This window comes from Amphiprion ocellaris, chromosome 13 (genome assembly GCF_022539595.1).
Source record: "Amphiprion ocellaris isolate individual 3 ecotype Okinawa chromosome 13, ASM2253959v1, whole genome shotgun sequence".
NCBI lineage: Eukaryota > Metazoa > Chordata > Actinopteri > Pomacentridae > Amphiprion > Amphiprion ocellaris.
In genome coordinates this window covers 3101410-3113840 of record NC_072778.1, presented here as the reverse complement: position 1 = coordinate 3113840, position 12431 = coordinate 3101410, and the positions used below count along the sequence as shown (strand labels likewise).

Sequence of the window (12431 nt, the reverse complement as noted above, 5' to 3'; positions counted from 1 at the left end):
TTAATGGACAGAAATGTTTTTCTTGTGTGCATTTCTCTGTTAGAGTCATACGAAGAAATTGAAGCAACGCTGACGGAGATGGAGTCCTGTATGAAGCTGCTTTTCCCTCAGTTTGACCTCACAGCTGTCCAGGCAGCCAATAGCAGCCCTTCAAACTCCCAACCAGCCAATGAGTATCCTTCAGACGATGACCAGCCCTGCTGCAGCAAAGACCTCAAGGATGATGGAAGAGAAAGAAAGACGCTCGAAAGGGAAGAAAAGAAAAGAGGCAGTGGAGTGACAGAGGAGGAGAAAAGGTCTGAAGGCGAGGAGAGGAGAGGTGGAAATCAGCAGGAGGAGAAGACGGGAAAGGAGGTTGAAGATGGAGAAGAAAAGGAGAGTGCAGAGGGAGAGCTGGCAGAAGATGATGAGGAAGAAGAGGAGGAAGGAAGTAGTGAAGAAGAAGAAGAGGAGGATGAGGAGCCTCTTGATGAAGGTTCCTTTATCAGGAACTCAGGGCTCATCTCTCACTCCTACAGTCTGGACCTGAACCTGAGTCCAGGTGGGTTAGACTCAGATACAGTGCTGTGAAAAAGTATTTGCCCCCTACAGAAATCTTGTATTTTTGCATATTTGTCATAATTAAATATTCCAGATCATCAAACTAATTTTAATGTAAGACAAAGACAACCCACGAAAACACAAAATGCAGTTTTCATTGAAGGAAAAATCCTGTCCAGCCCATCTTACCCTATGTGAAAAAGTAATTGCCCCCTTAGCTACCAATCTATCAAATGACCAAATTCATCAGGTGGGTTCAGTTTCTCCATCCACACTCACATATGATCACTGCCAGCCTTGTTGAATCTATACATCACTCAATAGAACTTTTCTGTAAATTTGTCCATCCATTCAGGTCTTCATGTTAAAGAGACGGAGGATAATGAGCCAGTGGTTTCCACGGTGATAGACCTGCACAGGCTGATAACAACCAAACACCTACCGGCTGTGCAGGGCTGGATTCAGGTAAGTACAGTCACAGAGTACAGACATTTGTGTGTTGGGTGATGAATGATGTGAAGGAAAAATGACTCTTTTCCCTTTCTAAGATCATAATGGCTTTAGACAGGCAGACGCTGCAGGTGATCAGATATTGTCTATTCTGATGTGACTAGTTGTCTCCATATTGGTCTGTAATCTAAATCTGACCTTCTCCCAACTACATTATATACCCAAAGATCACAGAGAATCCTCAGAACTGATGCTGGCATTGCTTGCATGTACTGCTACTATGTGGTGTCACTTCTCCTGATTTTAGTAAACATTACTCAACCTAAGTCATCTGAATCTCCAGTGTGTCTCTCTGTCTGCCTCCTCATCCTCCCTCGACGTTGCTGAACTTCCACAACAAATGATGCTAATGCTACTGTGATTTCACTCCTGTGTCGCATGATTTGGTAGTACCGATACTGTTAAACCACTCGCAATGTCTTAGACCCGCACCTATATTTCTGTCCTGCCTGCATGTATGTGCAGGTCTTTACCAAGTCTGGTGCAGAGCAGCAGCTGTTGAGAAGAGCGTTGGATCTGAAGAAGTCTCTGGAAGCCGCGCTGCAGAAACAGGAGGAGCTTCACATCGACTACAAGACCAGGACCCGCAAAGTGGTGAGTAGTTTTCCAATAAAAATAGCAAACGTTTAACCCACAAGATCTGCTGTTTCCACACGTTTTGATGTCTTAATAAGTTTGCTCCGATTTGAAACACATTTACCGACACATACCAAATAAAGGATAAAATATCCGTTCATGCCTGTGAGTGAATCAAAAATGATCTACTTTAGAAACCAAACATGCTCAGGAATTCTTGTGAAACAGTTTGGAAACTTTCTGGAAAAGATTTAGAGTGAATTCTTTATTCTTGTATTGGGTACATTAAGAAAGGCAGTTAAAAAGGGAAATCAGTTGTGGAAGATGAGCACTTTATAGCACTGTCACGCTTCTGTTTTTACCCATATTGACAATTACGACACAAGAACATAGGCTGACTGTTTGCTTGATGCTTGTAAGAGCATGGCCAGCAGATGGCAGCATTCTGTCAGAAATCAAAAGGGGAACATCAACATTACAGCTCACTAATGGCACAGATTCAGAGGTAGTTGATGGAACGGTTGTGGCAGAATGCTGTGTTGACTAGTAATTCCCTCTTTACCTGATTTCATTGGCCTGAACCAACACAAAGTGAGAGCTGTCAAAAAAAACACACTCTTCTAAACTCCAATCTTCTGCGGCGACAGCTTGAGTATCTTTATGGAGCAACGCTGACTCCTGAATCAAATCACACATTAACACAAAGAGTTTTCTTGGACTCAGTGTCTATCTGTCTGTTCCTTTTAAAAGTTTTCCTTTATTACTTGTGAGGAGGTAGAACATTTCAAACCTAAGTAGGATCTTTGTCAGGAAAACCAGAATCAAACGGACGCCATAGATACAATAGTCCTACCTACATGCGTGTCTGTAGCTGGCTTTGTGCATTGTTGAGTGATTACAAACAATAAGGACATAACAGAATACCTCTGTATACAGACAGTCCATAATCAAGCAGTCAACATATATCTATATCTCTCTATACATAGATCAGTAAAAGACAATAATGTACGAAAGATTTATCAAATCTTGGGCTTAAAACACCTCAAATATGTCATAAATACCCCGATTAGAGTTCTCAATTAGTCCCAGAGGGGCCCGTCCTTCATCCACACCATCTAGTGGTCGTTAGCAGAAATGCAGCTCTGAAAACTCCCCTTTCAGCTGTGATGTTGCTGCTCAAGTGAATCAATCAGGGAGTCTTTAAACTGTGGAAAACTGCAGAATGACAAGTCCACTTTAAACTACTGCCACAAGGCATCTGCCAAAATTAATTAAAAAAAAACAAACATATCTGGAGAGCTTCTTTGAAAATAAGGAGAGAATCGATGCTGAGACAGAAGAAAAAGTACGTACATTTCAGCAAGTCCCTGTCCACTTTCAAATGTAATAAAGGCTAAAAAAACTCCTAATTTTATTCATTTAGAACACTTTTTTTAAAAAATAAAAAAAAGCACAGGTTATTAGTTATTTTGTGCACGATGTATGGTCCGTTGAAAATTGTCTTGCTTGAAACTGGTCCGTGGTGCATAAAAGTTTGGAAACCGCTGCTTTTCTACTGTTTGTCCTGTATTGATTTGCAGTGTCGTCTTCCTGTTTTTCGTCTTTAAACATCTCTATTCTTTCCTACATTCCCGTGGGTTTCCAGAGAGGAAGTGTCATAACAGCGACAGACAGAGTGAGTGTGGAAATATTAACAGTAAAGACATTTGGGAGAGGTGAGATAGTAGCAGGACGTTGCCATAATGCATAATGCATCGGAGACAGGGAGGAGAAATTGGGGAGCAAGGGGGAGGATGTACCCATTCATTCCCTTCACTACCACTAATGTGCCCCATGGCTTGACAGCTGATAGGTCTATCTCGCTGCCTCTGTATCTGGCTTAGCATCGCCTCTCTGCTGCTGTTTGAGCTGGCCCAAAATGGAGGCGCAGACAAATCAGGCAAGCAGTGTTTTGAATAAACGTCGCATTAGAAAAGCTTTCAGTCACATTTACCGCTTATTTGAAAGAGTTTAATTGGTGGTCGTTAGTGTCAGTAGTGACTGTACTTGCAGTGCAGAAATCCAAGAGAAAGTGACAGCAGGTTGCCTTTTTCAGGTATTAGAGAACCAATGAATGCAAAACTACTTTATGTGTCTGGAAAAAAGGCATAAAAGTTGTAGCGTGAGAATCCATCTTTAGCTGAGCAGAGCAGCAGAATGACAGTGACAGAGCGCCGGGTGTCTCGCTCTGCCTGGTTATCACTGTCAGGGACCAGTCTGCTGCACCAGCAGGCCCAAGCACTGCGATAACCACACAACTTACAGCCCCTTTATCATAATTAGCTTTTCCTTTTTAGCCTTAAAAGGCCTTCCATTACTGGGTCCTTCTCTATCGGGCCGCTGACACACCACGCGATTGGTTTCTCTCTCAGCAGACCTCTCAGTATAGTTCCCCCAAAACGAGGGAGCCGGGAGAGAGAAGAGCAGCGCTATGAGGCAGATAAAGAGGCTTGTTTATTGAATGAGAGAGGGATGGTTGAGTGAAGAGGCATTTCCATGAAGTTGGGAGACTATTGACAGTAGGGATGTTTTATCACGGTTGACTGTTCTGTGCTCGAACTGTAAATGTTTGTACATCAGTTGTGAGCCACATTTCATGAATTGTTCTCATGATGGCCGTACGAATTTGACTTCCTATTTGGTAGAAACAGCTAGCTGTAACTCTGCTATTGTACCTTACACTGAGACTTGTACTTTGTTAATTTGCTGCTGGGTAGTCGAGGACAAAACAGTGATGAAAAACTGGAGATTAGTTTAAATGATGTAGCTAAAACGAGTCATTAGTGATGGCTGTGCCTGACAAGAGCGCGCAATCCACTGCAAAAAAATCTCAAGGAGCCAGAAGCATCCTGTGGGGGTAGGCCAGTGACATTTGGGATTTCCATTTGCATGAAGGAGTGTGCTTGTTCTGGGACAATGCTTATTTGGGTGTCTATGTCTCATCAACACAGACTCCAAAATCCAAGCCATGTTGTGGCATTTTAAGATTGAACAAATGTTAAAACTAGGTGAATAGAATGTGTAAATCAGATTCTAGTACCAACAGTGGTAAGATTGGAAATCCTAACGTGTCAACTGAATTTATGAATACACTAAATTATCCTGTGGAAAGCGGCAACCCAATGGAAGCCCATGAAGCCCATAGAAGGTGATAAGACCGGAAGTGCATGCCCTCACTTCGTCTTTACTTGAGTTGAATCCAAGGTCACGTTGAGCTAAGCAGAAATAAAAAAAGAGGGTGGTTAAACTTTTGATACCATTACATCATATCAATCCTGACTGGGTCTTAAGACGATGGGTTGTGGCTTTCCAGAACGGAAGAGGAGCGTTTAGGAGAAGTTTGCATGGGTATATAAGATGAGGTATCGCTTTGTGTAGTCAGTGAAAATCTCGAGATTTTGCTCATGTTTGTTCTTACAACCCTGTATTGAATAAACATTATTTGCATCAGACTCTGTCAGCTGCTTGAAGACTTATTCTTGGGAACTTTTTGATGACTCCAACTTTTGATCCAGAATTGATTTTTGACAACATGTTTGACAAAACTGCCTGAACATCACTGGCCTTCAGCAGACAGACTGAGTAACAACCATATAGTACCAAAATGATCGATGTTATTTCCTTCACCTGTCAGTGGTCATAATGCTGTGGCTGATGAGTCTATAATACTTAGCTTTTGTTCCTAAAAATTCTTCATGGTAATTTTGGAGCTTATGTAAAAACTGTTACATCAAGGTTCGGTAATTGGCTTTTTGTGGAACTTTTGGGCGGTAACATGTGATTAAAAGTTAAATAAAATTCAGTTTCTGTTATGATCCAAGTCACCAACAGCAGACTGCAGTCAGTGGATTTAACGGTGGACCTCTTTAATCTTCGTAGCACAACTTTTCCATCTTCATGTGGAAGGACATTGCTGTAAATACATTCCACCATTATAGTGACATCTCAGGTGGCGGCTTCCACCTCATACTTTTTAGAACAGTGAATATGCTTGAAAGCAGCCCCTCCGTTGTAAAAGCTATGACGGGACAATTCTGCGCACATCCATTGAGTGTTGCTAACTGAAAACATGGGCTCGTGTTTAGGAGAGGATAAGACATGCAGACTTATTTAAACATATCTGTTTTTAAGAGTGTATTCAGTCACTCTGGGCTCCATTCATACAGGCCAGGGCCTTGTTTACTGCTGATAACCCATCTTATCACAGCACAATGGATGTGGCCGCCTGTTTCTCACTGGAGATAAACAAAGAAAGACTATCCCTCTATTTCTCTCCTCTACTGTTCCCTCCTTCTCATGTGCACATCCATTCTCTGGATGTGCCTCCTCTTCTCGGTTGTACACCAACAATATGTTTTTCTCTTGGTTTCTTCGCTATATTTCTGTTTCTCTCGAGGAGAGTCTTTGTTGGCTTTACTGCAGCTCAGCAAATTGGTTGATCAGTTATTGTTTTTAAAGGAGTGAAGACAGGAAGTGTGGATATATGCTGGAATAAAAGGGCTTTCAGAAGTCTAGTCTAATGTCTGATAGGAGTATGCTGGCACAGCTTTCTGCTGGTCAAGGTAGCAACAAAAAATTGCACACATCACCACATGGACCTCATTGTGGTCATTTATATGTATAAAATGTATCTCACAACATAAACACAGCATTTGATAACGATAGTAACGAACGTCTGTTTCATTCCACATCCTTTTAGACACCGTGAGTTGAGTTATTTAAGTAGTTGGGATGATTGTTCCATTCCTAGATAAACATTTTTTTTAAACAAGCACCATTAGATTAAGCTTGTCGTCATTATTTATCATCATATATGGGCCATGACTGCAATTAGAATATGACAAAATGAGGGCGGTTCTGCTCGTGAAAGTTGGCGACCAAGTTGAAAGAAAATTTTGTGTCGAATGAACACAAAAAAATGAGTTCTTAAGCAATTTAAGTACATTTTAAGATATTTTACATTAAATTTAAATGAAAAAAATGAAAATTGAATGAAAAAAAAATCAAGGCAAGTTGGACAAGTGCTTATAAAATCTCAAACAATAGACACCAAAGTGTCCTCATGTGGTAAATATGCACTACCGTTCAAAAATTTGGAGTTTCTTAGAAATGTCCTTATTCTTGAAAGAAAAGCATTTTTTTTCGATGAAGATAAAATTAAATGAATCAGAAATCCAGTCTAGACATTGTTAATGTGGTAAATGACTATTCTAGCAGGAAACATCTGATTTTTAATGGAATATCTCCATAGGGGTACAGAGGAACATTTCCAGCAACCATCACTCCTGTGTTCTAATGCTACATTGTGTTAGCTAATGGTGTTGAAAGGCTCATTGATGATTAGAAAACCCTTGTGCAATTATGTTAGCACATGAATAAAAGTGTGAGTTTTCCATGAAATTGTGTGGGTGACCCCAAACTTTTGAACGGTAGTGTAAGTGGCTAGAAGTGGAATCAAAATAGAGGGTGGCTCTGTTCGTGAAAGTTGGCGACCAAGTTTAAAGAAAAGTTAGTGTCAAATGAACACAAAAAAATTAATTCTGATGCCATTTGCGATTACATTGACAACATTTAACTACATTTGAAGATATTTTTACATTAAATTCGAATGGAAATAAAAATTTGAATGAAATAAAATCGAGACAAGTTGGACAAGTGCTTATAAAATTTCAAAAAATAGACACCGAAGTGTCCTCATGTGGCAAATATAAGTGACTAGAAGTGAAATCAAAACAGAGGCCAGTTCTGCTATTAGAGTATAATATAGTAAATCACAGTGGACACAGTCTGGTTTCATCAGCAGTCTGTGATAGTGTGGAGAGAGAAGGTTCCCAAATTGGAACTGATGGATCCACTGGGACTGTCATGGTTTGTGTGGGGAGGGGGGCTTAATGGTTATCCTTGAGATCTCTGGACCAGTCTGATATCATTGACCACGGGGGCCAAACTGGGCTCCACTAATCCTCATGGGTGTCGAAGGGCCCCCTTGCTTCTTCTCAGGACGTTCTCACAGAGTTTTCAGGAGTCCCCCAAGTAAAATAGCGAGTGATTCCACTATGGCGGCGGGCTGTATTCTATAATAACGACTGTTTTGATCACAGATTGAGACAGGCCGGGAGGGGGAAGTGAACCAGACAGCTGAGAATAAGCCGGTTGACAGGGAAAGGTTTGGGAAGCTCCGAGCAGGCTAATAGACCTGCCAGGCTAGGTTAGTGAAATAAAGATGTCACCTTATACATCATATAAGCTGACTGCTCCCCTGAGACAAAGGCGGCATCTATGCATGTGTTTGGGGGGCGGTGGAGGAGTATAATAGGAGAGGCTAGAGAGGGGAGTGGAAAGCTTTTTCTCATTAGGGTGGGGTCCCCTGGGATCCTTTCTAGGTAGTAATGAATAGAAGTGCAAGGTGGTAATAGAGATGTGGGATGTTGTGGCAAATCAAGCCTGGAATAGGTCAGACTCCACTGGAAGCTTTAGGCCTAATTAGTTTGTAAATATGTTGAAATCAATCAGAGGCAGCAGTCTCTTCAGCACAACAGATATTTCAAAAGTAATATATCGTATCAGTGGTAGTGGTTAAATCAGGGCCAGAGATTGATTTTTAAGCGAATGCTATTAATAAAATGTTTTTCAAAGTGTTTAAAAGGGTAGTACTTTAGAGGCTGCTTGGTCTGTATTGAGCTACAACTGGATCAAAACCTACTTTAAAAATGATGAGTATTTTTTAAGCATTTGTTTCTCATTTGCACTGTTTAGAATATTCTACGCTACATCTGCCACTTCATCTCATTGTCATGTTTAACTTTTGAATGGTAGTTTGCGTACATAACGTTACAGTATAAAAATGCTCAACTTCAGAGAATGCACAAGATGATGCAGAGCACAACCATCAATGCAACAAAAGTGGAATTTAGCTTTGTTTTTAAGAGATATGGGTAGTCATAAGTGACTATTTTTCACTAAGTTGTCCAATGTCTCTGAAAAATAGTTTCAATTGGAGTTTAGAAGGATCCACTGTAAGCTCGTTAGACAAGGAGTTCCTGAGACATTAGCAGGCTGGTTAAGGTTAAATCCAATACTAATTTACTCATTGGCTTCCAATTCAAAAGTTAAATTGCACGATTTGATATCATCCCAAAAGACTTAATTATTGTAGACGTCTAAATGTGTAAATGTTCTGTATGCTAAGCCTACTTGGAGATAATATGTTAGCAAGTCTTGGTATCTGATCGTTTGGTGTTTTTTTTTTTTTACAGTAGTTTGTGCTGGGAAGAGATTTTAACATGTCGTAAATTTCTCACTCACGTCCTTTGGTCAGCGATAATCAACTCCAGCCTTTGTCACCATCTTTTCAGGGGTCTCTAAAACCTCCTGTCCCAACCTGTCAAGTTAATCACTCTGGATTCAATGCTGAGAGTCTTTTTAGTACGCTCTTTGACCTTCCCTACGATCTCTTTCAGATTCAGGATACTTCATAGCAAACTCTAGGTTGTGTTCAGGTGGTTAAAATACCACAGAAGACTGTGCTGTCACCACACATTGTCATTGTCTTCAGTTACTTCTCATATCTGCGTTTATGCGTGCATGTAATTCATGTGTAATACACAGAGGAAGATGACTGTGTGTTTATTAATGCATCGGTGTGTAATGTGTTCATTAAGCTAACTGTTTCTCTCTTAAAGGAAATGCCGTGCGATAATGGCGGCATTAGAGACATTCAGCATTCCCAAAAGACATTTTCCATTTCGGCCTTAAATGTAGAATGAAATCATCTCACCGCTGAGTGTGTGTGTTATGTGTGTGTGTAGCCAGGTGGAGAGCTATATTAACCTGTCAGGGGAGACAATGGAGACATCTCCAAAGGCTTTTTTCACCTCCTCCTCTCCTTCTCCCTCTGCCTTCACTTCCTCCTCCTCTCACTCTTTCTTCTCCTCCTCTGTGTGTGAGATGGTTAACATGCCCCTCCCCTCTCTGCCATACACCTGACTTATGGCTGTGCAGTAATAATTTGCCAGACCTTGGCAGGCTGAGTGTACATTAGCATATAAATAGCAGATGCACTGAGTGCCCATCACAGTCGACTACATTTAATTTTTGGTTTATAAGATTGAATGGGTTTTTAAACGCAGCGCCATCAAACTTGCCAAGAGACAAATGAAGTCAGGGGAGCAGTTGTCCGAGGCGGCGCCCTCACATCATTTTTATAAAGGATAAGAGTCTTACTTAAGGGAGAGGAGGGGGAGAGGGTATAGAAGCTGAATAAGCAAGACACCTGTGGAGGCAGCAGCGTACTTCAGTCTCTAGTCCACTTCAGACTTAGATTTTTTCACCCGGTTGTCGGTGTTTCACTGAGCTTCAAATGGTGGAAAGTACATGGACAAGTTAACATTACACCCATATGTCATTGCTGAACATCCATCCATCCATTATCTATGCACCGTTTTATCCTCTGTAGGGTCGTAGGGGGCTGGAGTCTATCTAAGCTGACTTAGGGTGAAGGCAGGGTTCACCTGGTCAGGTAACCAGTCTATCACAGGGCTACATAGAGAGGAAAAACACCCATATTCACATGTATGGACAATTTAGAGTTACCAATTAATGTCAGCATGTTTTTGGACTGTGTGAGGAAGCCGGAGAACCTGGTGAAAACATACAAACATGACCTGCATTTTGTGTTTTCTTGGCTTATCTGTGTCTTCTGTTGAAATTAGTCTGATGATCTGAAACTTGTAAGTGCAACTAATACGCAAAAATAGAAGATTCTTTTGCACCTCACTGTACCTGAATACTCTTAGTCTTGATTATACTCCTTTGCGATTGTCCACACAGACAGCTGCAGACACAATGGGAGCATAGTTGTTTCTATTATACCACTTTCCTGTCTGCTTGGACTCCACGCTGGGACTGTGTTGCATGCAGAAGGTCCTTTCTTTTTTAAAGATATTTTTTTGGCCTTTTGTTGGCTTTATTAGACAGCTTAATTGAGAGGTAGACAGGAAAGTAAGGAGAAGAATGGGGGGAAGACCTGCAGCAAAGGGCCGTGAGCTGGAATCGAACCCAGGCCACTTCGTTGGGGACTCTAGCCCCTTGTTTATGGGTCGCCCACTTAACCAGTTAAGCTACCTGGGTGTTCAAAAGGTCCTTTCTATGTATATATTTTGTACAGACACACTTCTACCAAACTCACACCTTTGACAAGATGAGGAAATTTTCATCATACTTGCATACTCAGACTTGGAAAGTACAGCATGAAGCATTACTACTCCATCCGAACTGCTTGCTTAATGGTCTTTGCATCGGACTGCGATGAAAGTTTCACCTCCAAACTGAAAATGGGACGTTTCCACTGACTTCTGCGAGTGTAACACCGTCAATATCTCTGTTGATAATGTGGTTTTAGAGACAGATGTCATCTAAGTTTCGCATGTTGGCTTGCTAGCAGTTGTTGAGGGTGTGTATCATTAGTTTTACAGCTAATATGTCATTGTCCAAGTTCATGTGATTAATTGGAAAATTAATTGACAGATTAATGGATAGAAAGAAGTGAGTTGTTGCCCTAATCTCATGCCATTGCTTTGCTTTTCCTGATGTTTGGTTAGTCAGATGGTTGCCATTGCACCACCCACTGGAGCTGTTTATTACCCAGATAATGTATGGACCCGACTTTAGCAACCAATTCCAACAGATCTCTTTTGTATTTGGTTGTTAAAGAACTGCTTATTTTTCTTTCTTCCCTATTTTCCCTTTAGGAATCTTCTTTATTTTATCTTTGAGTAAACATTGCCATTACAGAAACACATAGCCCAGCTTTACTTAAACAACTTTTTTATTTATTCTGCTCCGTACTGGAACTATTTTTATTTCTATCTGGGCCTATTTCTAATGTTGAAGTTACCAATATTTGTTTTGTCCTTTTTCCTATTACAGTGACACATGGCTCTGCTTTACTTAAACCATCACTTCTAATTTGTCTGCTAAATCTTGAGTTTCAGTTAAAGAAGCGCTTTTTATCTCCCGTGGGGAACTCGCTGCGCTGCTGTGTGATTTTCTCCCCGAGTGTGTATCCCGGAGAATAAACCAAAGCTCTGTTAAAATGCAAAGCAGCCCCCCATGCAGCCATGTGGGGGAATGGAGGCCATATTTTAGCTGCACTGCCCGTCAGCAAAATGTTTCTGGAGGAAAGCTAATTCTGCTGTGAGACTTACAGCTCTGCCAGGCCGGCCGACAGCACTCGATGCTATCTGGATTAAATTAAGGTGAATTAGAGACAAAGAGGCAGAAAGAGGGGGAAAAGGGATGATGTTAGGGCAGGATTTTCCTCCAGCTGGGTGATCACTTCTTAGTCTTAGGTCATTGATCAGAGCAGAATAAACCAGCCGGGATTAAAGTAGACAAGCACAAAACCTATAGAGACTATATCTGTGTGTACGTGTGCGGCGTGCGAATCCATTGTCCTCCGACGATGAATAAAGTGCAGTGGTGGAGTGGAGTAATGGACAAAGTTTGGTTTGGTGTTTAAAATGTTACACTTGTGTTTAACGGCACTCTCTCAGCTTTTCTCAGGGGAATAAATAAGATCAGGTCTCGGCATCTCGCACGTCACGTTTGCTCAGATTAAAAGCATCATTTGTAGTAATAACAGCGCTGTTTTATCCGAGTCAGGGGCTCGCTAGCTTTAAGAAAAAAAAGTCACTTGATTTTTAGAAGGTAAAACTGGAATTCACTTAAGTTCAGTGTTTTCTGATGTACTTGATATCACCTACTGG

General features: G+C 41.1%; 1 protein-coding gene across 1 annotated transcript in view; it reads left to right on the top strand.

Moving 5' to 3' along the window:
- Positions 1–12431, top strand: part of uvssa (UV-stimulated scaffold protein A) — a 36035-nt gene that overhangs the window by 3921 nt on the left and 19683 nt on the right. The window contains exons 6-8 of the mRNA XM_023285656.3: positions 44–541; positions 896–1005; positions 1516–1644. Of these exons, the coding sequence (XP_023141424.2) occupies positions 44–541; positions 896–1005; positions 1516–1644 (737 nt within the window). The remainder of the gene's footprint in view (positions 1–43; positions 542–895; positions 1006–1515; positions 1645–12431) is intronic.